General features: G+C 45.0%; 3 protein-coding genes across 3 annotated transcripts in view; 2 read left to right on the forward strand and 1 right to left on the reverse strand.

Moving 5' to 3' along the window:
• Positions 1-929: 929 nt before the first annotated feature.
• On the forward strand, positions 930-9,244 carry LOC309591703 (cytochrome P450 2J2-like; the record flags this gene model as incomplete). Its single annotated transcript, XM_082314438.1, has 9 exons — positions 930-1,136; positions 2,762-2,924; positions 3,569-3,709; positions 5,354-5,514; positions 6,292-6,468; positions 7,017-7,158; positions 7,320-7,507; positions 8,446-8,584; positions 9,066-9,244. 9 exons carry the CDS (start codon positions 930-932, stop codon positions 9,242-9,244), a joined length of 1,497 nt encoding a protein of 498 aa, XP_082170564.1.
• Positions 9,245-12,756: 3,512 nt separating this feature from the next.
• LOC309591713 (cytochrome P450 2J2-like) lies at positions 12,757-17,672 on the forward strand (the record flags this gene model as incomplete). The annotated part of the gene is made up of 9 exons (XM_082314451.1): positions 12,757-12,945; positions 13,529-13,691; positions 13,843-13,992; positions 14,538-14,698; positions 15,137-15,313; positions 15,575-15,710; positions 15,956-16,143; positions 16,633-16,771; positions 17,497-17,672. 9 exons carry the CDS (start codon positions 12,757-12,759, stop codon positions 17,670-17,672), a joined length of 1,479 nt encoding a protein of 492 aa, XP_082170577.1.
• Positions 17,673-21,606: 3,934 nt separating this feature from the next.
• Positions 21,607-26,308, reverse strand: part of HOOK1 (hook microtubule tethering protein 1) — a 30,729-nt gene continuing 26,027 nt past the window's right edge. The window contains exons 21-22 of the mRNA XM_082312978.1: positions 26,216-26,284; positions 21,607-25,137 (exon numbers count right to left, since the gene is read on the reverse strand). Of these exons, the coding sequence (XP_082169104.1) occupies positions 24,979-25,137; positions 26,216-26,284 (228 nt within the window). The 3' untranslated portion in view covers positions 21,607-24,978. The remainder of the gene's footprint in view (positions 25,138-26,215; positions 26,285-26,308) is intronic.

Here is a 26,308-nt window from a genome sequence, read left to right on the forward strand (position 1 = left end):
TTGGTGTTTTGCACACCAGGTGAAGAACCTTGATTTAGGGACAACAAGGTTGGAGCTAAAATATTGGCAGGTGACACGAGGTTGTTTCACAGTCACAGAGGTCACTGTAGGTCCACTGCAGCCTTCCCCAGGGACAGCGTGAAGCTTTATTCAAAGGAGATTTTCAGAAAATCCAGGAGATTTAAATGCATAAGTTCCAATCTCTCCTTTAGCTGGCAAGTGTATGAGCCTATGATGTTCTCACTCTTGAAATTAAGCTCCTTTAACCCTTGTTTAAGTGGCTGGGCAGAGCTGTGGGATCTCGCAGTGCTTCCCTTGTCTGAACTTCACCTGATGACTCTGGCAAAGCCAGGCAGGCTTTGGCGGGCACTGAAGGCATCCAGCCCTTTGCAGATGGTGCTTAGCACTTAACAGGATCAAGCCCTTAGCGACTTGCATGGTGTCCCTCACCTCAGATGCCTTACTGTTTTTTAAATTATACAATGCCCACCGTATGTAATTAGCCAAGTAAGCTGCTTTCACCTAACCTCAAATGTTTGTAATGCTTATAATCCCAGCTAGGTGTCTGTATAAAGGGGCTCCTTGTTAAGGGCAAAAAGGAGGAATACTCTTCCATAAAAAAATTAGGAGCTGACAGAGATGTAAAGCTAAAGGATTGCAAGATTGCTTTTGTTTGGCCAAACGTTGTTTGAGGTTTTCGGGTTGTTTTTGGAGATCCGAGTGTTTACACTTAGTTATTCAGCAGGTAGTCTGGCGTTAGCTGTATATGAGAAAGCAGCTCACTGACGGCAAGTCTTGTCCCCAGTAAGCTATCAGCATCTTAGCTTGTTTTGTTTTCTTTCCAGTCTTTTCTTACTCCTGTTTTAGCAAATGTAACAACAGCATCAAGTCCCTTCCTGGGGTGAAAATATGTGAGTTCGTCAGCCAAGATGGAGCTTCAGTTTTGGCCTGATTTGGTTTCTCTCTTGGAAAAGCTAAATGGTCGGATGCTCCTGGTGGTTCTGGTCATGTTTCTTTTGATTATTGACCTTGTGAAAAAGAGACGTCCCAGGAATTTTCCTCCAGGGCCACAGCTCTTTCCTCTCGTGGGAACCATCGTGGACTTTAAGCAGCCCCTCCATCTTGTGCTGCAGAAGGTAAGAGCTCCATGGACATTTCTCCTACTAACAATATTTTACCTCTTCAGTGACTTTTGTCACCAAACCTGTGAAGCAAGGGCAGCCTCTGCAGAACTAGCTAGATAAAAACCATGTATGAGACATGACCCTTCTTGGTTTTATCTCTTACTATCACCTCCTCTTCCATGGAAGTAGGAAGGTCCAATGGGAAAGAAACCTGTAATGGAGGAAGACCTACATGTTCCTCCTCTTTCTTCCCATCTGACCATGACCATTTTCTTATAGAGCCCAGGAAGAGTTTGGAGGTGCTGGGCCAGGCTGGGGGAGGGATGGCAAGTGCTGTGTGAGAAATGAACTGTTTGGACTGTGAACATCACCTCTAGAAATTGTATTGTCATCGTCTTTGCTCAGAGGCCAACAATTTGCCCCATTATATCTGAAAGAAACATTTAGGACCCCGAGTTAACCATCCCTGTGTCTTCTTCTGTGTTGCAGAAAGAGGCAGTGATTGCTCTGGAAAGGTTTCCAGAGCTTTGACTCCCACCAAAGCCAACAAAAGAGAGATATTTTATACATGCTGAGTATGCTTCTCTGAAAAAGTGGAAGGAAAAGTTCTGACTTGCTGGTTGCAAATATCCTTTCTGGTGACTATTTATCTCTTGCTTTTACTTAGCAGGCTGATGCCAGCCTATCTACCTTGGGTTTTCACAGGCCACTAGCACAGGTGTCCCCTAGTGGAACCCCTGGGGAAGGCTGAGGCAGCATGCTCAGGATATTTTGTCAATACACACAACCATTATTAATAAAATTAGTCACATTCATTTACGTGCACATGATGACTGAGACACCCATTTGGCCCCAGACTGGTTTCATGAGTCACCACGGCAGTTCAGGGTGACCATGTGTGTCCTTTCATGTAGACTCATACTAAAAAGAGGATGGCCTGAGCTCCCTGGCAGAGCAGGGCCCAAGAGACGATATGATCACCCTTTGCTCTTATACATCAGGGAGTTAAATGCTGCAGAGGAGACACTAGTGCTAGCAAAGTCCATGCAAGCAAAATGTCTATAATTTAGCCATAAATGCATTCAGGCTTAAAATTAGAAGTAGGTTTCTAGCCATCAGCAGTTGGAGCCACTTTCTAAATGGGATAGATGGAGCAAGAAACCACACTACTTTAAACACAAAGTTGATGAAAGGGATTATTTGTTGTGCTTTGCCCTCAGCAGCAAGAGCCTGGTCGTGGTGACCCAGGTGGTGCCTTCATCTCTTGTACTCTTCCTGTAAAGAAAAGGGACAGAGTAGGTCCCCACCCGTTAAAAAGCAAGTGATGTTCCTTGTTATAAGTTAAATTGGTGCAACCACCTGGTGAAAGCCAGGTCATACCTGCTAACAAATATAAGCAAACCATCTGTCCCACACCACAGCTCTCTAGCATTTTTTATGCTATATCTCCAGACTTCATGAAATAGTTTAAAAGTTGGATGGGACCTGCAGACTTGGGTTTGGGTTTTTCTTAAGTCCCCTTGCTCCAAGCAGGACTAAATTCAAAGTTGTATGCCATTTCTTGAGGTCTTGTCCAGGTGAGTTTTGAAAATCATCTCCACCTTCTTGTTCTCAGAGGGCAATGAACTCTCTTTCAGCTTACTGGTCGGTATGGGAACATCTTCAGCGTTCAGTTTGGAAGTCTGACTTTTGTGGTAGTCAACGGGTACCAAATGGTGAGAGAAGCTCTTGTCCACCAGGCTGAAATATTTACAGATCGGCCAAATATTCCACTTCTCCAAGAAATATTTAGAGGCTTTGGTAAGCACAGCTACCAGGATTTTGGTACAATTTTTTCATCTATTTGCAATGATAACAATTGAGTGAAAGAAACAGGCTGAATTCAACCCTTGGTAACTGCATCCATAAAAGCTTGCACAGAGGAAGGCAAGAGCTGAATTCAGTCTAATAATCGCACAGGTGTACATTTTTATCTCTCTGAGATTTAGGGATGATGATGGGATCAAAGTCAGGTCTTGATGAAAGAGGAGAAATAAATGCAAGCTGCCCAGCGATCAATACACTTGAAGAGTTTTCCCCTAGGTTTTAATTTCTCCTTTACTTTTTCTCCCCCAGCTGCATATAGCTCCAGAGACAGGGTATGGTGCTCCTGCCTGCAGCTCTGCCAACAGCGTGATAGTACTTATAGTATTTTGGCTTACACCTTTTTTTCCCACGCAAAGTGACAAAGTAGCAGATTAAAGCAAATCCATAAAGCTAGATCTTTAGCATAAGCCAATTACTCCTGAATTTTAATTCCCAGGCAAAGCTATAGTTTTTTAATGTCTACGGGTTCTGTTTGCTTTGGTTTGGAATTTTTGTTCAAGATGAATGGCCATTTATGAATCCTGTCACTCATATGTGACCCAGAGCGAGGTTTGTTCACTTGGTTTTTCCACCTACAGGGCTCATATCATCAAATGGGCATATATGGAGGCAACAGAGAAAGTTTGCTTTAGCAACACTGAAAAGCATTGCTGTAAGTTTCGAGTCAAAAGTGCAAGAGGAGAGCCGGTACCTTGTGGAGACGATCAAGGAGGAGAAAGGTGGGCGGTTAAGGTACAGCACTGTGCCCAAAGCTTCCAGCTAAATGAACAACAAGAAGTAAAACTGTTACTCCGACACAGCTCCTAACATGCAAAACTTTTCTTCAGTCCCTCAAATCTCTATCTTATACTTCCAGACTGCGCCTTTTAGCACTTATTTGAGACCTCAGGCCTACTATTTTAGTTCTTCCTTATTAATATTAAGCAAATATATACTAGGTGTTTATTAAAGCTTGCATGTTTATATGGCTAAGAAAGTCTCTCCTGTATTCTGCAAAGGAATAAATGCAGCTCTCCTGCGATCAGGCACGTATGCTCAGAGGCTTAGTTAACCTCTGCTTGTCCTTGGTTTTGCAAAGTATTTTAAAATTTGTTTAGTCAGGCTTTCCTTTTGTATCATGCACAGATGAGGCATGTGCCTTGCTCTTTTATGGTCCAGCTTTTAAGAACTGCCAGAGGGATATTAGTAAGAATAATTTGTATGTTGGTACATGGATGATGTTGCACTTCAGCTTTAAATAGAAGCAGATGGGGTTTAGCTAATTCTATAGAGCTATATATAGTAAACAAGAAAGATCTAAATAGGAATTGTGAAATTATATACTGAACTTGCTCCATTTTAATTGCTGTTGCACTGAACAGGCCAAATACTTCATGTTGCCAATTGATTATAGTCCTTTATAGTCCTAATCAATAAACTAATTAAGCTGCTGGTTTGGGCCTTTCTTCCCATTAGTAATGACAAATAGTGATCATGTCCATCACTCTAATATCTGAGCACCAGCCCAGTTTAATTACTTTCTTGAAGAGTGGAGAGATCAGCAGTCCTGTGCAGAGTGCCTTGCATTTCAAAGTGATGCTCCCCAGCGTACTGACAGCAGCTCAGGGCTGGACTGGATTCGTTACTGATATTAGTCTTTCATACCATGGCAAGTAGCTCTCCAGGCTGCCTAAATGTGACCTAGGAGATGGTGGTCTCTGCTTGATAGCTCTCCCAAGGAATGCAGATGTGACGAATGTCACACCACACTTACTTTGCTCTTTTAGGAGCTATGTTCATCAAGTCTATGGGCCATATGAGCTATTGCTGGATTTTATAGGTGGCTGCAAAGACTTTCAATCCTCACCCTCTCCCCTCTCTCCCATCCCACTTGATTTCTTTGTGGTGGACTGTTGAAGGCCAGTGCGATGGCATTTTTGCAGTGTGGTTAGTGCTGAGCTCCCTGCCCCAGGCTAAGCTTTGAGGGACCCTCTCTTGGCATTTAAAATTGGCACCAAAACCATGTTGGAGCATGCAAACCCAACAGCCATAGCATGGCACCCTACAGGTTTTTTTCCCTGGAGAACAGTTCAAACCCTGCTTCGGCAGCTCTGTGCAAACATTGGTGTGTGCCAGTTGCCTGGGCTGGAGACGGAAAGAGATGTCCTTGGAGAAAGGATGTCGTGGCACACAAAGTCCAACCTCCAGCATCTTGCTGATGGGGGTGGTGGGGACCCCAGGACACGGAGTGAAGCCTTAGCATCACCATGGGTGAAAAGTAGGTGAGGTCTCACTTCACAACTAGTGATCTCGTAGAGAATGTGGTTTTGACTGAGACTTTAAAGAAAAAAAAAGAAATTTGTCTTTCATTTTGTTTCCTCCAGGACAACCTTTTGACCCTCATTACAAAATTAATGGCGCTGTTTCGAACATCATCTGTTCCATAACTTTTGGGAACCGCTTCAACTACCATGACAACCATTTCCAGGAATTACTACACTCACTGGCTGAAATGCTGCTGCTCATGGGAAGTTTCTGGGGCCAGGTAAAGCCAGTCAGATGCTTTTCTAGTTTCAGTGGCATGTAAGAGCTCAGAAACTGGAGTTTCAAAGGCACTCATGTAATCTGCTTTTCCCTGTAGAAAAAGAGTCATGCTATAAGGGAAATGACTATGAGTATTGTTTTACATTAGACTGGGTTTATACACAAAATCCATCAGGAAAGCAAAGAAGCAAGATAAAATTATTGAGGCACATGGAGAAAAAACACTGCAGGATTGTAAAACCAGTGCCTGACATAACTGAAGAACAATGGAAAAACCTTAAAAATGTCTATGTTTCTACAAAAAGAAGAGTTAATTAGTAGCGCTCTCAGTGAAAATTCCCTTCTTCTCCCCCACCCCTTTCCCAACCGGTTTCTCAAATAACTGTCTGAGAATCCAGGTTTATAACCAAAGCAGGTGGATTTGGGGACAGACTGCACATAGCTTCTGCATGGCCACACACCATGGGCCAGGTCTAATCTCTGCCCCCTCCACAGACCCCAGCACTAAGGGACTCCTCTGGATCCACACTGTGGCCACCTCACATTAGGTGACAGCTTTGGCCACCCAATATTAGACAACTTTATCAGCAGAAAATATCTGGCCAATTCTTATCTTGTTTGTACTTGTTTACATCTGTGTAACTAAATTGACCTTTGCAACAAAACTGATTTTTTTCGTGGTAGCAAGCAGAGCTAATAAATTGTACTATCATCTCAACTGTGATACCTGTTTTTTAACTCAAGAAATGCTCTTTTGCTCTGTTTGATTTCTCACCAGCTATATAATGCTTTTCCTTTGGTCATGAAATGGCTACCAGGACCCTTTAGGAGAATCTTCAGGCACTGGGAGAAACTTAAATATTTTGTGAAGGGAGTGATTGCAAAGCACAAAGAGGATTTGGACCAGTCTGAGGCAGGAGATTATATTGACTGTTACCTGAAGGAAATAGAAAAGGTAAGAGGGAAATACCTGAAGTCACCTAAAGCTTGACCCAAGAAATAAGCAGATGAGACTCAAGGCTGTTCTGTCACAGGAGCCCATGCCTCCCGCACTGCCTTCTCCTCCCTACCTCTTCCATGTCAAACTTTTAGCAACAACAAGAGCCTGATCACTTTGAAAACACACAGATTTTTTTTCCATTTGAAAGCATTTACACTTTGTCTTCTTCCATTTTACATTCTGTCATGCGGTATAGGAGGACTCTCAGAGAACGTGTTCACGTTTCTATGAGAGCTCACAGGCCTGTGTTTGCTATTGTGAAACTTCACATTTTTAAAACGTTACCTGCTTTCAAAAGTCACTCTACAGCAAACAGGGTGTCTTTCAAAGCATTCTGCAGGGCTTGTAATTCAATGAAAGTAAGGGGTAGAAATTTCCAAGTCCAGGGGTGATGGATAATAAAATAGCAACAGGACTTGACTTATGTATGGATGGTTTTGGATTGGGTTCTTGAAAGCACCTCCGCCCTAATAAGAGTTTTCATTGCCATGCTTTTCCCCAAGTTTAAGGGTGACACCAACTCATATTTCCACGAGGAAAACCTGCTGTGCTCCACCCTGGACCTCTTCTTAACCGGGACTGAGACGACAGCAACTGTCATCCACTGGGCTTTACTCTACATGGCTGCATACCCCCACATTCAGGGTAGGCCACTGATGAGTCCTTCATTTAGCCCAACACCAGATAAGTAAAACTCAGAAAACAGAGTTATTTCCAGTTTTACCACATGTTGGACATGTCTATGCCCCTGTTTTCTTATTGGGAACCTTTTGAGCAAAGGTGGGTTTTTTTCTCTCTTTCCATAGAGAAAGTGCAGCTCGAAATTGACACAGTGATCGGCCAGTACCGCCAGCCCACCATGGCCGACAAGGAGAACATGCCATACACCAGCGCGGTGCTGAGCGAGGTCCTGCGGATGGGCAACGTCGTGCCGCTGGGGGTGCCCAGGATGTCCACCAGCGACACCACCCTGGCCGGCTTCCACCTGCCCAAAGTACATGGAGACCACCAGCCCTCCCATTCCCCACCAGAGCTAGGTCTTCATGGCCCAAGTCCCAGATCTCATCTGGAGGGGAACCAATCAGCAGGATCTTATGGAGATATCACAGTTATATAGAAAATACACGCCCTCCTGATGGACACTGTAGGGCTCTTATGGGTCTCACCTCCTTGTGGAGGAGAATTGTGGGATCCTACAGTGTTGGTCATAATTTTCAGCTTTACAAGGTTTATCCCTTAAATTTTATACAAGACACCCTCAAGGCATTATGGGAATAGAGGGCCAAGAAACACAGGAAAGCAAACAGTTCGGGTTTGTTAATTCCACAGAGTATTAAAAATTATCTATTCAAAGTAACACTTGATAAAAGCCAGGTAATAAGTATTGATGCGTACACACCGTTCTGGCATTATGAAAGCAAATATGAGATTTAGATATATCTAGTCTCTTCCATGTACATGATTGGTTGCATCAAGGAAAATTAAAAATAGAAAAATCTGGGCATTTTGCTCCACATTGATTAAACTATTTTTCCTTTTCTGATGGAGAATGTGGAGATAAACCAGATCAGGTTTTTTTAAAAAGGTACAATAAAGGGGATCTATTGAAAAATATTTGGTTGAATTGCTTCAAATTCCTATGGGAACACAATGTTATCAATTTAAAGATGGTTTATATTAACATCGCCAGTGACAGCAGCACAAGGTATGGATCAACACTATGGTGATATATAGAGGATCACAGAAGTGAACAATCCGGTAGGCTTTCACCCTCATTTAATTACATATAACTTACTGAGGAAAAAACATTTTGCCCTTAAAAAAAATGTAGTTTACATCATTGTGTATAGAACAGAGCTAATAATAAACTAGTCTGACAACACATTGGCTCTTCTCTGTCACATAATCACCCGTTTTCTCCACCTCTTGCAGGGCACCACCCTGATGACCAGCCTGACTTCGATAATGTTTGACAAAAATGTGTGGGAGACTCCAGACACCTTTAATCCTGAACATTTCCTGGAAAACGGCCAGTACAGGAAGCGGGAGGCTTTCCTGCCCTTCTCTGCAGGTAGGATGATGGATGGGGAGATGGTTTTCCTTCATGCAATGCTTTTTTTTTTTTCCCTAAGACACCCCCTCCAGAGTAGGGGGTACTGCTCCTTTTCCGGCTTTCAGCCTATGCCCAGCATTTCCCACAGTCAAAATCCCTGTAACAGTTAATGCTGACTGCTCGGAGCAGGAGGGCAATCAATTTGTTATCAAAGGATGAAAAAATAAGGCTTTTTCCTCTTGCACAAGCTGCATAAATGTTTGGTTTGGTTTTTTTTCCTACGAGTTTCCCCTCTTCGTCTATCCAAACAGCCGTGGCAGTTTGCTCAGCAGTAAACTTCTGGGAAAGATTTCTGCAAAATGTGTGGGTGAACATTGCCACCTAACCTTTCGAGGAAGAAAAGCTCCCGCAGCCTATGCAAGGCGGTGCATGAGAGAGGAGCCCGAGAGGTTGTTGAAGCTCGCTCGGGACTCAGTGGGGTTATTTTTCTCTTTTTTAGGCAAGCGGGCTTGTCTGGGGGAGCAGCTCGCCAGGACCGAGCTCTTCATCTTCCTCACAGCCCTCCTGCAGAAGTTCACCTTCCGGGCGCCGGTGGCCACCACGCTGACCTTTGCCTTCACGCTCAGCCTCACACGCTGCCCCAAGCCCTTCCAGATCTGCGCACTGCCTCGCAACTGAGGCCAGTGTGGGGCTGCCCCACGCCCCCCTGCTTCAGCCCTCCACAAGCCTGGAAAGTGCCCCTTCTCCTATCTGCTCCATAGATTTGGCGCCAAAGTGATGGGCCACTGATGTCTAGCACCCACCAACATGCGGGTGGCAGTGGGAGGGGCAGGAGGGCCACATCCTGCACACTGCAATGAGGACAATCCTTGGGGCTTTTCCCTTCGCCTCCTGCCTCCTCCCCTCTATCAGTTTGACAAAATGCATGAATTTAAAAGCCTTGCTACTTAATTTCTGCCATTAGCATCTCCCAGGAAGGTGTCTGCCAGCTGCAAAACCATGGGCACAGTTGGGTCTACGGTGATGCTTCCGTAGAGGATATGTCCACCACCCAGAGACCATTTAGCAACCCCTAAATCCCAATGCTGCAGCACCCTGAATGACCATGGGCTGTGTTTTCTGAGGTCTCCCTGATCAGTGGGGGCAGCTGGCCTTGGACGTACAAGCTCTGGGTTCATGCCTCAACACCAATTTGGACTTCCAGGCAGCCATAGCCAATCCTGAGGCTCAGTGGCCAGGGCCTCGGTTTGGTGTGCGTTCCCCACACCACCGTGTTGCCGCTTTGCAATAGAAATAGAGATCCTTGCAGCAGGAGCATGCAGTTTTTTAATCTCATACAGATACGGAAGTTTTAATTAGGAGGCTACAGGGTGGTAGAAGCAGCTTCTACCATAGGCCAGCCCAAGTGGGATGGCATGAGGAGCCATACCTCCAGGTCACGAATGGCTATAAAAATGCAATATTGCAATTGAATGAGCAGGAAAGGTTTATCCAAAAAGGTTTGTGGTAGTAAAACACACAACAGGAAAGAAAAGTTGCAAAAAAATCATTGCATGGGGTTGCTCAGGAGCAGTTTAGCCGAAGCCCAACAGAAGGAGAAGCAGCAGAGAGTGTCAGAAGGGTCGTGCCCGTGACGGCTCGCCACTGGCCGTCAGGAAGGAAACGGTGGTGCAGAGGCTTTGCTGGGGGAAGTCACGAGCTTGCCCACTTCCCTTCCGCTTCTGGCAAAACTTCGTGGCCATGCACGACGAGCATGTCCATAGCATGGGGCCGAGGAGCTGGGTTGGGGGGATGGCGCCGCCTGCGATGGAGACGCTGCTTCTGCCCATACCAGGGTCTCTTTGGAAAAGAGTTAATTACATATGCAACTTGTAGAGAATTTTTCAATTTATGTGACCAAGAATTAATGCTTAGAAATGCTGTCTTCTGTGTGCTTTTGTTTGCAATAAATTTTGTTTGTCACAGCAAAGACTGGTATTTTTCCTCTTTTTTTCTTCTCACCTTTCATAATGACTTTTCTATGGGCACCCACATAGGATAGTGAACAGTTAACAGGAAAAGAGGATTAAATCAAGTTTCATTTCCACTGGCTTTAGCCTCCATCTCTGGCAATAACCACCTTTGCTGCATTACAAAGCAATCACTGTGCAGTGGCAGATTTATGCCACATGGGAGAGTCCTTTGCACATCACATCCCTGCCATGCTGGGCACACAGGGATTTTGTCAATGAGCTGTCCTTCTAACTGATCGCTTTAATCCTATTGCATTTTTAATTAATGTTTTGCAGTTACAGCCTCCCGTGGTTTTTTTTTTTCTTTCTGAAAGAGAAAACATAAAAGATCTGTGGACTTTTCTTCACCTATGAAGTTTTCAAAGCCATGCAGGACTAGGCACTGCTTTCTCTCCATGTTTTTATTCGCTCTGGTGTAGATCTGACCTCTGGCATGTGGCTACAGATTGTATTATTTGCACTGGCTTAGCAAACAAATGTTGATCTCTTCCCTTTTCCATTTCAAACTTGCTTTTCTCTGTTACTTTAAGGGTTTCCTTCTCTACTCATGGAGAGACTAAATGATTGAAGTCGTCTTCTTTTTCTTCTTTTTTTTTAAGATCAGTTGGGAAAAAAAACCCACCCCACCCCCCCATTTCTAAATGTAATGGTCCCATACCATAAATGCAGGAGGCATGAATTTGTTTATTTTTTGAGTGGAACATCGCATGTGAGTGAAGGGGAACACGTGCATCTCCACAGGCTCATGCCTAAGTGTGCTTAAAAGCCAGAGGTAGAAAGAGAGATTCTCCTTGAAAACAGTTTTTTCTCATTTAAGTTCCAGAATAAAACACTGGTTTAACTTTTCAAGTTTCTCAAGTGTAGAGGTTATGCAGTGGCTTTGCTCTCATACAAATGGCCTTGCTGCAGCGGTGCTGTTGCATCTCTTCCAGTGTCTTCGGCACTGGACAACCCCAACGGCCACAACTGATGTCCCCAAAAGAGAGAAAATGAACCCAAATATTCCCCCAGAGCACAAGATGGCAGCTGATGACTGCAAATGACCGCAGCAGACCCACATGGTGCAATGGCAAACTGCTGTTGCAAATGCCCCTGCTTCTTTCACAATAAAACACAACACATATAGGTCAAAATTCAATATGTGGTGTACATGCTTGATCATCTACCTGTCTCAGAGCCACTCTTAGATGGGAAAATTTGGCACAGCCTGTTACCAGCTACCACAGCCTGCAGAGCTGGGCATCTGCTTTGGCTTTTCAGCACCTGCCTTAGTTTTTTGGGGGGCTTTGGGCAAGGCTTCAGCATGGGCTATGGACTCAAAGGCCAAAGCAAGTGGGAAGGGATGGCTGGAGGGCTCAGGACAGGGCCAACCTCATGGCTGGAGCAGGTTGCCATGCTTGCACTTGTCCAGTGGAGATGAGAAAATTACGATACTTAGAAACCGCTACAGATCCTGGACAGCTGTTTGCTTACAGCCCATATCACCCTGATGCACCAAAACCTCAACCCATGAGTCAGATGGTTTGTGAAAGGTTTGCGCAACCTTATCTCAGACGTTCCCACTGACGTCGGGCTCAGTCCAGGACTCTGTACCAGCAAACGAGCTTCTGCAAACAAGGAAAGCGCAAGGCACTTGGAGCATCTGGAGCCTTCCTGGCTCTGTGAAGCTGACACCGAGACACGGCACGGTGAGGGCACCACAGGGAGGAGAGAGCGGGGCTTGCACCAAGCCATGTGTTTGTGGGAACAGCACAGCGAGGCTGCCAGAAGGTTTTAATCCTGGCTCTGCAAAGGTCGTTTCTGTCCTTTACACAAGGACGTGGATCACTGGGGTTTTGTAAAGCAGTGGTGGGAGGCGGGAGGGGAAAGGTAGAGCTGGGTGTGTTTTGGTTTGTTTTTTCATTTTTTTTTTATCGAGATCAGAGGAAATGCATGAATTTAATCAAGAAGGGGTTTAATCAGATGGCCCTTGCTGAAACCTGGGAAAGCAGGAGTCCGAACACAGCCTCCAGGCCAGGTCAGCAAAAGCCACTCCATGCTGTCTTCTGTTTGCACCCACAGCTGCACCAGCACGTTGTCCATCTCCCCGTGTCCCTGGGAGGTTCCGTGGTGCCCCGTGAGCTCAATCTGCCCTGACCTGCCGTGGGACACATGCCTGCGGAGCCCCACCATCCACCCATGCTGCGCTTCCTCTGGGAGAGCATCTCCTTCCAGATGCTCCTCGTCTTCCTCATTGTCTTCCTGCTCGTCGCTGACTACATGAAGCACAGAAAGCCAAAGAACTTCCCTCCCACCCCCTTCTCCCTCCCCTTCATAGGGCACATCTACCTGTTGGACTTCAACAATCCCTACACTACAATGCAGAAGGTATGGGGGTGGTGGGCACCGTGGGGAAGGGGACAGAGGGGATTGCGGCTATGCAACCTTTGCAGTGCAGGGAGGGGATTAACGCAAACCCCATGGCTCATGAGGACTCAGAGGAGCTCATCCTGGGGTGGGCAGGAGGTTTGCCCTCGGTCGGCAGCAACGTGGATGAAGTTTGCCCAGGTACAAGGAGGGGGACAAGTGTGGAGCAAACCTTTGGGCAAAGGACACGACATGACACCACGGGTGCAGTCACGGCTGTAGGATCCCCATAGGTCTGACCAGGGACTGGAAGGGCGTTTGGGAAGGGAGTGAAATAAAAGCTGGAAAAACACAGGACTGAAAAATCAAACCTAGAGAGTTTAACTTGACTTACGGCCAATTAACACCATCTCCTGATCAGTGATTCGGGGAAAGAGGAAAGAGAAAAGACTGTATGCAGACAAGCAGACACTTGTGCAAACACCCTGTCCCCCCTCCCGCTCTCAGCTTCCCTTATTTTCACCTGTGTCCCCTGACAGGGCTGTCCCTGTCCCAACAGACACATTCATTGCAAATTAAACATCTTTTATTTATTTCCTCCCAGCTTATTAATAAATACGGGGACATCTTCAGCTTGCAGATGGGAGGCACATCGTTTGTGTTCATAAATGGGCTGCGGATTATTAAGGAAGCTCTTGTAAACCAAGGGGAAAACTTCATGGATCGCCCTGAAATTCCTCTCGACAGTGAGGTCTTCAGCAAAATGGGTAAGTTATCCCTCAGGACACATATCTCAGCTGTAAGGTCAAAGCGTTGACCCTGCAGAGGTCTGAGATAGCTGGAATAAGGCAGAGCCCTGGAGCATTTTCCCCTCGGTGGAGGGATCTGCCTTGGCTCACGGTGGGGTGTTTCTGCCAGGACTGGTCTCCTCCAACGGGCACTTGTGGAAGCAGCAGAGGAGGTTCACCTTGACCACCCTCCGAAACTTCGGCTTGGGGAAGAGGAGCCTGGAGGAGCGCATCCAGGAGGAGTGCCGATTCCTCGTGGATGTGTTTGGGGATGAGCAGGGTGAGTGCCACGGCCCTCATAAGCTGTGCTGAAGGCAGGAACTGGTATGGCCCATTATAATTTCACTGCATGCTGAAAAATGCCTCGCCTTGCAAGCGATGCTAGCACTCTGCCAGCATCCCAGCTCCCTTTTACAGGTGTTTTGCCTTCAAACTGACTGGTGAATGCAACTAGGTAACACCCAAAGCATTATTCATAGCCCACCTTCAACCTACTGCTCTCTCAGAGATCTCTGGAAAATCCCATGTCTGTGTAAACACCGACATTTCCAATGAATTAAAATGACATCCACTCTTCTGCAGACCTTGCTTTCCAAAGTAAACAAACATGTCCATAATCTGATTGAACTGGGGTTGCCCAGCCAAGCTTGGCCAGCTCATGGGGGCGGTGAGGCATCCCAGGAGAGGAGTGACATAGGAGGGTGCCCACCAGGGGCCACTCATTTCACTCATATTTATTGAATATTTTACCTCTGACCACTGTGTTTTCTTCTCCTTTTCTGTGAAAACTGGAAGAGAATTGATCATTCACTTTTCCTTCTCCAGGGAAGCCTTTCAACCCTCACTTTAAAATCAATAATGCCGTTTCAAACATCATCTGCTCCATCACCTTTGGCAATCGGTTTGACTACCACGATGAGGACTTCCAAAAATTGCTGCAGCTGATAGATGAGACGGTTAGCCTCCACGGGACCATCGCAAGCCAGGTACAGCCCTCCTGACACCAACATGGATGGTCTGCAGTTTTGCAGGGCCATCGTTTCTTCTCTGGAGTCAACATTGAAACTCATAGCATTTTCATTACCAAACTTCATTGTCATTCCCTATTGCTTTGCACAGGGTAGATTTGCCTGGAATTTCTTTCTGCCTTATTTTCAAGCTGTGCAATGCTCTTGTTGCTCCCTCTCACTCTATATAACCTTTCCTGCCCACTGACTGCCAACCTGCCTGCTGTAACACCGGGTAATGCACAAGTCACTCCGTAATAAGAATACCGGTCCCTTGTAATGTTCTTCTGGAGCTGAGCTATTTCCACCAACTCCAGCAATTTAGTAAGCGTGGCATTGCAGGCTCCTCAAGTTTTGATATCAGAAGGGTTTTTTCAGTCCTTTATTCAATTTGCCTTTCTCCTTTTGTGTCCAAAGCTGTACAACTCTTTCTCATCTATAATGAAATTCTTACCCGGATCCCACCAAACCATTTTTAAAAACTGGAGATCATTGAAAAGGTTTGTGAAAGAGAAGATCAACAAACACAAGGAGGACTGGAACCCCTCAGAGAGCCGGGACTTCATCGACAGCTACCTGCAGGAGATAGCCAAGGTCAGCAACACGGAGCAAACCCTTCTGCAGCAGGGCTTAGAAATCAGGAGGGATGAGAAATTAGTCCAAATTCTCCACCTGAGCTATCTGTGTGGCCATTTATGAGCTTAGGATGGACATGAGGTTCAGGGCACTTGCCGGTGGGATGGAGGTACAGGGGGCCAGCAGCTTCTGCCAAAATCCTCGGGGTTGACTTGGACTAAGCCTGGTATCAGGGCAGCCCTCGCTGTTCATGCAGCACTAATGCATCTTTTTGTAAAGGATAACGGCAGTGGCAGCTTCCAGGAGGAAAACCTCGTGGCATGTGCACTTGACCTGCTGTTCGCCGGGACTGAGACCACTTCCACAACCATCCGCTGGGGTCTGCTGTATATGGCCATGTATCCGGAAATTCAAGGTACAATTAGCATAAAGTCAGTGGTTTTTCTTGCTTTTAGCCCTCATAGCTTTGTGAGAGACTTTTTTTTTTTTTTTTTTTTTTTGAGAAAAAAATTGGGAATCCCCCTGCACTCACACAAAAGAGGTGCAAACAGTGCCAGGTGTCCCAGACCAGTCCTTGGGGGACCCTCACAGCAACCACCTTGCATTGTTCCATGGAGTTTTTTTCTTGGACCTTGGCTGATCCCTGCTCTTTCCCATCAGCCCGCGTGCAAGCCGAGATCGACACAGTCATCGGGCAGGGGCGGCAGCCAACCGTGGAGGACAGGAGCAACATGCCCTATACCAATGCCGTCATCCACGAAGTGCAGAGGAAAAGCAACATCATCCCTTTCAACGTGCCAAGACTGACGGTGAAGGACACGATCTTGGATGGCTTCCACATACCAAAGGTAACCCCACCTCTGAGTGCTAAGACTTTAGTAAGAGAATCCCAGTTCCCCAGGCACGTTTCACCAGGCCAGGTCCCTCCTGTGCAGACAGGAGGGGCAGAGCCATAGTGTCTCTGCCCTGTCCAGAGTTCACTCCTCTTGAACATGTATTTTTATCGTCCAACGTCCAGCACATTGTATGGTGCGAGACACCTCCTGCACACACCATCGAGGCACAGGTCCCATCTCATACAGCTTTTATAGGAACTTTGGCCCAAGATGACAGCAGATAAAAATGATGCTGATGAGGAGAAAACATGGTTATATAATCATTGCACCTCTGAACAGACAAGAAGTAGGAAAAATGGGTGTGCAGGGGCTGTGGACAAATAATTGCAGCAGATTTTGACTCTGGATGTTCTTCATGGAGAGGAGACGGAAAAATAAAAATGCCCCTCCTGCTGTCAATGACAGAGAAAGTGCAATTTACTTTTCTTTTTGTCCTCTTAGGGCACTGTTTTGGTCACAAATTTAACCTCCGTGATGTTTGACAAGAATGAGTGGGAAACCCCTGACACTTTTAACCCGGGGCATTTCCTGAAGGACGGTCAGTTCTGGAAAAGGGAGTATTTTGTGCCATTTTCCATAGGTAAGATTTGCTGGAGTTTGGTGTTTCTGTGCTGAGGCACTGGGATGGGGCTTCCAGCTGCAAAGGGCAGATGTTGGCTGCACCCTGGGAGGTGCCGCTCAAGCAGTGCTCACACAGCCACCCCAAAGTACCACAACCCCACTCTGAGCCCTTTTTTTCCTCTCTTCACATGCACAGAAGAGAGATGAGGATGAATAAAAGACCATAAAAATGCCAGAGACCCTAGAAACACCTTCACCAAGGCAAGAGCATCACTCTGTGCTCCTGCTCCCATATGGCTGAGGTCACTAGGGGCTTCACTGTTGCCACCACAGGGTACCCCAGCCAACAGCTTCCTCGGGAAGATTGCTTTTAGAACCCCTGTTTCCTGTACCAGCATCACACACCTTCTCTGGTAGCTCTTTTTGGTGTAGCGCAAACAAACCACCTCTCCCAGCAAGGGCATGTCCAGACCACGCAGGTCAGCACAGCTTATCCAAGCAGGGGAGGATACAACGCCTGTGGTCACACACACGTGCCCTCACAAAGACACGCAATTCAGGGGGCAGCCCATGCAGTAACGACAATGCTGTCATTAGGGAGCTGTTTGGGCTGCAAAACTCATCCTGGGAAGGGGGTAACACAGCTGGACCATGGTCCTAAGGGAAGGCAGAGGCTTTTTTGGCAGTAAATGCAGCTGGGCAGCCAGCGCAGGCTGAGGATGCCATGAGTGGCTGTCTCCACAGGGAAGCGTGCCTGCCTGGGCGAGGTGCTGGCCCGCTCCGAGCTCTTCCTCTTCTTCACGTCTCTGCTCCAGAAATTCACCTTCCAGGCGCCCCCGGACACCACGCTCAGCCTCCAGTTCAAGCTGGGCATGACGATGGCCCCACAGCCCTACAAGATCTGTGCCGTGCCTCGGTAGGGAAGCCTTGGCCACTGTCCTCACAGGGAAAATCCTTTGGTAGGGATGCTGAAGATGAACTCTTGGTGGCTCCCCTGGGCGGTGGCAATGACTGCCTGGCTCCAGGGAGAGGCTGGACAGTTTGTTTGTTTCTTTTAAAGCAATTGCAAAATAATTTCCTTTACAAGCAGACCTCGCACTCTCTATCACATGAGAAAGGTGATCAGCCTGGGATCTGCCAGGGCACTTTTAGGCTTGCAAAATGGTACTGTAAATGACCGAGGGGCTTGGGGCTTTGCTAATTTTATCATGGATGGCCACGCTTCACAATGGCAAGAGAATGAGCAACACGTTAGAGACTGCCGTGTTCAGGCTGTGTACTGTGGAAGAGCAGTACCAGTCCTTGTTTTATAACTTTAATACAGGCAGCAATTGCCAACATTTTTTGATTTTGTTATCCTTGACAAATAATCCGTTAAAAAAGAGTTACTCTATAACATCTCTTTCTCATGCAACAATAAATGCTTACTGAAACATTTTTGTCCTGAAGCATTTTGCAAAGTGAAGACCAAGGGAGGCAATTTCCAGTGCTGGCTGTAGCCTTCAGCCCTGCCCTATGTTGTGGGGCTGGGGGGGTGCAGGGGGCTGCGAGCCCACCCAGGCAGAGGCAGCCACACGGCACCTGGCCCATGTCGCTACAGCATTGCTCTCCATTAGCAGAGAGGTTGGCCCTGTAACAGCGAAGGCAATTCCTACAGAACTGATGAAAATAGATGACCCTGACAGTATGAGTAAAGCAGCAATGAAGCCACCAAAGCCTGTGGCCAGGTCCTGGCATGCCACAGCATTTAACAGCGTGACACACGTGGAGAACAGGGAGTGCTCTCCATGCTGACTGATCTCTCTACAAAACATCTATACTTGTAGCTCTAGAAGTCATGGGTCCTGCCTCCCAGACTATGCTAAATCCTCCCCATTTACCTGCCCAGCATCTCTCAGCAGCCTGGGGGGCAGAGTGGTGCGCTCCAGCCATGCAGGATGCATGGCTAAGACTGCTGAGCATGATAGTTGAATGAATAAAAGGATCCCCTGGAAAATCCCAGCAACAGATAACTATTATTTTAAGTCATCGCATGCAAGGTAAAACAGTTCCAATAACAGTTGCACTGTGGGACCCCAGCAAGGCCCCCAGGCATCAGAAGCTGCAGCTCCCAGCAGGGCAGCAGGGCTGCCTGGCAGGGAGCCACGGCACAACACAGCGCTGGTAACGCACCCCCCAGCTCCTGCTCACACCCCCCCGGCTCCTGCTCACACCCCCCCGGCTCCTGCTCACACCCCCCCGGCTCCTGCTCACCTGCTGAGCAGGCGAGGAGAAAGCAATCTTTTCCTGTTCATTTTCAGTTTTTCCTGGAGTACTTTTTGCATGCTCGTAGAGGAAGCAAATTTTTCCCAGCATCTCTTCTGAGAATTAAGTTATCTCCTGAAAGAATTAAAAGCATCTTTTTTCATGCAAACATTAATGCCCAGGTGGGGTTTAAATCCTTTTATTTTAACCTGCATTTTCGCCTCCTCTGAGCACAGAGGGGAGGCAGCATGGAAGGCTAGGCTGGCCCTGCAGACCTGCCCAGCAAAGGGCAGAACCACCCCGTGGCCCCACAGCTGCACACTGGGGCCAAGCACAGCCATACAACATAAAGCAAAATTTATAGCAGGTGAACACGGCTTCTGGCAAGGCTCCTTCAAGCATTGGAATTGGGGAGGGAGGGGGGCTCTGCCCTCTCCTCTGATTTTCTGTGCTAGGCACAGCCGGGTGCAGACAAGAGGTTGGACTAAGATGCTGTTTCTGGCACTTGAGGCTCCTGTGTCGCAGATCCATAAGGTGGAGAGGTGAGAACACGTGGTGGGAACCAAACCAACCTATTTATAAAATGCAGGAGACTTGATTGGGTTCTTACTAGCAGTGGGATGAGACATCACCAACCCCAGCTCTCCACCCCTCCTCTCCCCATGCCAGCTGCCCTCCCGACCTGCTCCTGACAAGGGGCTCCCACATCTTCCCTTCACAGCAGAAACAAGGAAGTTCATTTGACTTTCTAGACCTCATGTTCTTTCTTTTCCTTCCTTGGGAGAAGCAGATGGGGAAGGCTGGAAGCAGGCTGCATGACTGGAATCAAATAGGAACAGGAGAAGGGAGCAGTGACGAGTTTCTGTTGTGTGCAGCATTACTCCCAAAGCACTTCCAGTTTGCAGGTGTCATCTGACTTCCCCCCCCCCCCCCCCCACTCCTTGGCTCAGAATCCCGTTTCCTTTCCCAGGCTGCTGCTATATCCAAAAGCTTCCTCCCCCTCCTCCCTGGGTCTCCGCTGGGTTAGTTGTACTCTGAGCAAAGAGCACATTTCACAGGACCGTTTTGCACAGGGGCTCCTTGGATATTTTGCCCCCTCCACTGAAACTATCTTCCATGCACGGCTGACCTCACCTCCTCCCTTTCTTTGTGCTCGGGGCTGTACTCCTGCTCCTCTCTTCCAGGGACGCCCCTCGCCTAAACATACAAACCTTCTGCTGCAGTGCTTGGCTTCTAAGGAGCTACCAGAAAAGCCATAAGCAAACAGGGTCACAGACCCAGGCTCTGCACAGGCAGCCTGCACTCGACCATAGCTTCTCGTGACCAAGCCCTTGGAAGCAGAGCTCCCTCTGGACACACCACCCCCTCGCTCACTCCTCTGCTCAGGAAGGCAGCGGTGGCTACCGGTGTGCGTCCTGTGACGGATCACATACGGGCTGAAAACATCCTGCAGGCTTCCTGCACAGCTGAGAGCCTCTTCCCTTCTCCCTCAAACACACACCTGCAGTTTTTGGTCTTCAGTGTCTGAAAATGTTTTTAAGTCCAGCCTGAGAAAGAAGGAAAAATGGTTCTTTTGTATCTATCTGCCCACTCACTTCACGCTCACCAGGACACTTCTGCCAGTGCAAAGGCCCTTCCATGTCGAGGTATCGCACAGTTCCCTGTCCTCATAGGGGTAACAGCCCAAGGCATTAAATAACGGTTACTTACCAATGTCAGGCTACTCAGGCCGAGGATTGTGGTTCAAAGAAGGGAAAACCAAGGTCCGTGGTAAAAACAGGTCTGAAACAGGGCCCCTGAAGGAAACTTGTGACACCTTCTTGCTGATCTTCACTTTGGAGGGCTGAACAGCTGTCTGCTCTCATTCCCAACCTCACTTCTGGGTTGAGGTTAGCGCTAAGGGAACAAGCAAGCTGTCAACAAGACTAAGAACCAGACCCATAAATAACCTGAAAAGCAGACTGAAGAGGGTGGTCAGTTTTCTTTGCCAAATAATAAGCATGGTGATTTAGGAGTGCGTACCTGTCCTCTGCATCCTCTTAGGTGGGGCTGAGGAGAGTAGGCAGAGGTTCTAACTTATTTCAGTAGCAATAAGCAATTCCTGAAGTCACTTGACAGCTAGTTTGTGGTGGGTTTTAGTCTTTCCCCTTCACAAGGTCCCCTGCCCAGCTCTCGGATGACTGTCAGCGTACTGAGCAGAGGTAACCAGCTTTGGGTGGGAGCAGAACTCCAAGTGGGAACGAACTGAAAAGAGGAGGGAAAGGTAGCGCAACTCTGATTTGTTGTTGTTACAGCAAAACATACATACACGCATTGTACTTACACGTTACATATTCTGTAACGTGACATTTTAGATGGTGGAATTATATCAACATGCAGACTCAGTTCACATGTTGCCCAGAAGTATGGATGCTTACATCAGTTAGGGACCATTAAATGCATTGCTTGGAATAAAGACACCAAAGAATTAATTTTAAAAATCTTTATGTGAATATAAAAGAATTCTTTCCAAAGAAAAATAAAACCAAAAGTTTAAAAATTAGTGCAATTTTTCAAGTTCTATGCAACAGAGTGTTTACATTTGTTTTAAACAGAAGATGTAGACACTGATACACTGAAAACTTTAAACTCTAGCTTGACTAGTGGGGGGAAGGGAAAAAAGCAAAAAAGTTAAGAAAGTTACTTTACTAGACATTACCAACTCTTAAACAATTGCTTTCATTTTCTGATTCCTAAACTATTTATGGCTACCCAAATAAAACATCAGTATTGCTTATATTACTTATTTCCAAGTAAGTGTATATTGTAGAAAATAGAGTACCCATATATATATTTTTAATGAACAAAAAAATCAGTTAGGTGAAAATTTATTTTCAGTGAACATTTTTTAATCCACTATAATACAGTTGTTGCAAAAGAATCTTCTCAAAACTGCTGCCTGATCCACCTTGAGTAAAAGAACCTACTAGTCCAAAATTTGTATTATTGCTACAAAACACTTCTCTTCCATAGTGGTTATTCTTAATCTTATATAAAAAAAATATTAACAAATGATATGTCAATCAGAACATATTTTTGTTTCTTTGGATCTATATTATCCGGTTTACTGGAAACTGGCTAAAGTTACTAATAATGCTGATTAAATTCAGCAATATTCAATGATTTCACCTCATAATTTGAATCTGTTCCTAACTGTGCTGTCGGAGCATGATACAAATTCATCTTGCAGCAGAGACAAGTAGCCTCTTTCTTCGTCCTGCCTCAGCAGTGGTGCACATAACGTCAAAGAACATTGTATTGACATTGTTCTGTTGCGAAGTGTTGCATACAACTCAGCTGTAACACAGCAATGCTACTAGCAGCTTTTTTTGTTTGACATGAATGAAGTTAACAGTAAAATCATGCTTATTCTAATAACCCTTTCTGCACACCCAGATGAGCTGAAGTGAATACACCACCATGGCTTATAATCAAATATTTATTTCTACAGACCAGTTCCTCATTCATAGTACGTAATTCAAGCTTAACCAGTTATAAACTAGCCATTCTTAAATAGGTTCTCAGCCCCAAAGAAACACTTAAGTTATACTCACAGGCTTCACTTTTAACAGCTGGGAAAAGTCCCAAATAAGTAAAATTTTTTCTAATACCTGAAAACCCGATTCATTTTTGGCAACCCCAAAAAGACTATTGGGGGCAACGTTGCCCTGAAAAAGGCTGATCCCTGTCTGTAGTTCTGTATTTAAATGCTTCCATCGCTAGTCAGAAGACAAGCTTCCAATTAAATGATAGGAAGGTTCTTGGTCATTTTTGGCCCCAGGGTCTGCAGTTTTGAGAAGTGTACATCAAAGACATTTGTTCCAAGTTTTTCACTATTCAGCACCTGATATGACTACCGACACAGGTCTACTACTGTGAGAAGTACGACAAATGCATCAAGCCTACTAACTAGATGAGTATTTGAAAGACGTCCATGAAAGTTTCCATGCTGTAAAGAACAAGGGTTAAGAGATCCATTCAACACCATCGGCGACAGTTTCACATTTCACTAAACACACTGAAGTACCAGGCTTTAGAAATGTAAGCATCTTGCTAAGACTTAGTCTCCCGTTCCACTGCTCACCACCATCTCCCACACCACTAGCGGATTAAACAAGCAATTGTATCTTAAAAATACAAACCCCAATAATATCACTGCAGCAATAAAAGACCTCAAAACCCAAGAGGTAGTCAAAAGAAGCACAGAGTCCTGAAGAACACAACCTGACAGACAGAACTGTCCAACAGCAGTTTGGCTGGCATATTCTCTGCTCATACCACATTTAGTGTGAGACTGGCTTTTAAACAATTCCTTGTGTAGACAGAAGTTTAGAAAGAGGAAATCTCTGTTGAATGCCTAAATGTAGCATTGTAAAACTATCACCACAACTAAGAAGCAACGCTAACTAAGTAGTAAAAATGAATACTTCCCTTTTCTCCAGCATTGCATGCAATGCCCAGTAAAGAATTTAAGATGCTGGGGAAGGAAGAAATCAAAGAACAAGCCATACTGAGGGGCATGCAAAATGGAAGACTACTTAAATTTCACAATTCAAAACTTAAATTCTGCAAAGCTGAACCCCACTCTCAAATCAAAGGTGGCCTTAATGGTGAAGACAGATATATGCTTTCATTCACGCATACGGCTAAGTTTTATATGAGATTATGGACTGGTACAGCACCCTCAAATACTTAAGTTTAAGCATATTCATTTTATTTTAAGGGCTTCTGTAATTTTATTTTATTTAACTATGGGTATAATGAATTTGTTGTAGACAGTTTGCACAGAAGAATGGACATTAACAAGTTTCCTAAAAATACAGCTCACCACAATAATAAGACATTTGGTAAATTAAGTGACGCAGATTTTGTGAAAGATAGCAACTTCCTGCACACAAATTCCAGATATCAATCCCCATTTCATCTTCTTCGATCTAGATACTGCAAAACTATTATAGTTTATGCACTTTTCTCCCTGCCAACAATCTTTGCTGCCAACAACTAGCAAAGCCATCTTTCATTCACCTGCCTAGCACAGTTGGTTCAGAATAACTGAAGTGAAACTACATTTAAAAAAGAGGAAAATTAATTTCTATGCACAGGGTTGTATAAATAGCTGGAAATAAATGGGGTTCCTTCCCACCTCACCCACTTTCTGCAAATAAATGCAGGGTACCAATACGCTAGACTTTTAAAACACAGCCCAGACTTTTGAATTATTATAATAGCTTTTTTTTCTTACACAGGAAAAGACAGCTTATTTGGCTTTAGTGAATTCAACATCTTAAAGACAGGTTTTCCTTAATGTATATATGCACAAACTTAATCTTTTCTTTTTCAAATAAACTGAGTAATTCTGCTTCTCACTTGAGATGACAAAACAAATTCTGTCTTCTGTTATATAACAAGTCAACTGGTACTACACCTTTTTTTCTTTTTCTATAAATGCAAGTATTTTCTTGCTTTTAAAATTGTACTTTGTATTCTAAAAAAAGTATTTTTAAAAACATGGTACCAATCTTTTAAATTTATTTTTAGAAGAGCCCATCAAAAATGCCCAATATTGCCAGTTTCCTGAAGTACATTTTTGCATAATATCTTCCCATTACAAAAGTCAACTTTCTAGCCCAAACCCATTAAATAAAGTTTTAAATATATAGTGCCGATTTTTATATTTACAATATATTCTGAAGGCAAATATAAATCTTTTAAGTTGTGCTTGTAAATACATACTGCAGTTATTAAATCTACTTCTACTTGGAAAACTATGTGCTAACTTCTAGACACACCACTGATCAACTTAATTACTCCTTGATAGGTTCTGATGTTGAATTCGCAGTTGCCCACCATTCTAACCTCCTCTTTCATCAAGTAGTTAAAGTGGAAGCTATAAAACATTTAAGGACACTTTAGCATATAAGTTTTCCTCATGGTCCTTGTGGTTTAATCAGATGTTGCACCCGGTACTTTAACAGTAAGATTCCTTCTGGTATTGGTGACATGACGTTGTTGAGCTAGGAATGAGCGTCCAGGACCATCTCTGCAGGCACCACTACTGCCAACCAGTCTTGCTTCCATACCTAGCTTCTGAAGAGTTAGGCTCTGCAAATAAGTTAAACAACATTTACACTATAGCAAAAACAGAAGAAAAAAAATTGGCCATCTTTCTTACACAAAGCTCATGCTTACTTAGTATGCACACAGAATTTCTTTTACTGTCTTTCTTATATACCCTCTTGCTGCCATAAGAGGTATAAACCAAGCCTGAAGAAAGTAAGATTCATATAGAATATCTTAATTTTAGCTTATTGCAAAGTTGTTCCTTTATTAAGTAAGCTATTTAATTTTACTTTCCTTTTTTGATTTTCCATTCCAGTCTTTCTTAACGAAACCGTATTTAAACATTGCTTCATATGAAGATTAACAACTTTCTCCAGTTCTTTTCACAGCAATCTGACATCAAACATTCCAACAACCTTTGCAACACTGCTGCAGGATGAGAAGATGGCTCTAGCTTTATTTCACAAATACTATGCTAAAGACACTGAACATCTAAAGCAGGAGTCTGGAAATCTTTTGAACTACGGCCTCCCTTTGTCTCAAGCCCAAAAACTTCAACAACAAATGCTATTTAACATTCAGGAATTTAGCCTGCTAAATCCAGATGGAAGCTTGTGGCAGCAAATAGTACATTACTAACATGGAAGTCGTGGCCTATGCCAAATTTTAAGTCTTCTGTTCCAAAGCACAGAAGACAAGCAGAAAACATATAACAAAACAATTTTACAAAATAGTTGACTGTTAAAATATTTTCCCTTTACGCTGCTATCAAAACTGTTGATGCTAGTATTTCCCAAGTTATCTCAATAGGATCGGAAATTCCAGCTAGAACGCACTCCAGTTTCCATTCTGGCTTGAAGTCAGAATTAGCAAGTGGAAGAGAGATCTCATTTTAAACTGGTACGCTCAGGCTTTGTTCCTTTCCTTAGCTCCCTGTTTTCAGACGTGAGGCCATGCTAATCTGCAAGTCCAATTTTTTCTGCCACAAGTAGCTAAACTACTAGCACCAGTTTATAGTGAATCTAAAAAAAGAAAAACAGTGATGTAAGATATAACTGTCACATTTAGCAAAATGTGTTTTCTGATTTCTGAAATATCAACAAATGAACTTCTGACCCACCTTGTTATACCATGCAGTTACAATTAGCTTTTCCTCATAATCACGTAACTTAGCAAGTTTGCATTCAGCCTGCAAGCAGACAAGAGAGAAGAC

Source organism: Platalea leucorodia, assembly GCF_965183815.1.
Source record: "Platalea leucorodia genome assembly, chromosome: 5".
Taxonomy (NCBI): domain Eukaryota; kingdom Metazoa; phylum Chordata; class Aves; order Pelecaniformes; family Threskiornithidae; genus Platalea; species Platalea leucorodia.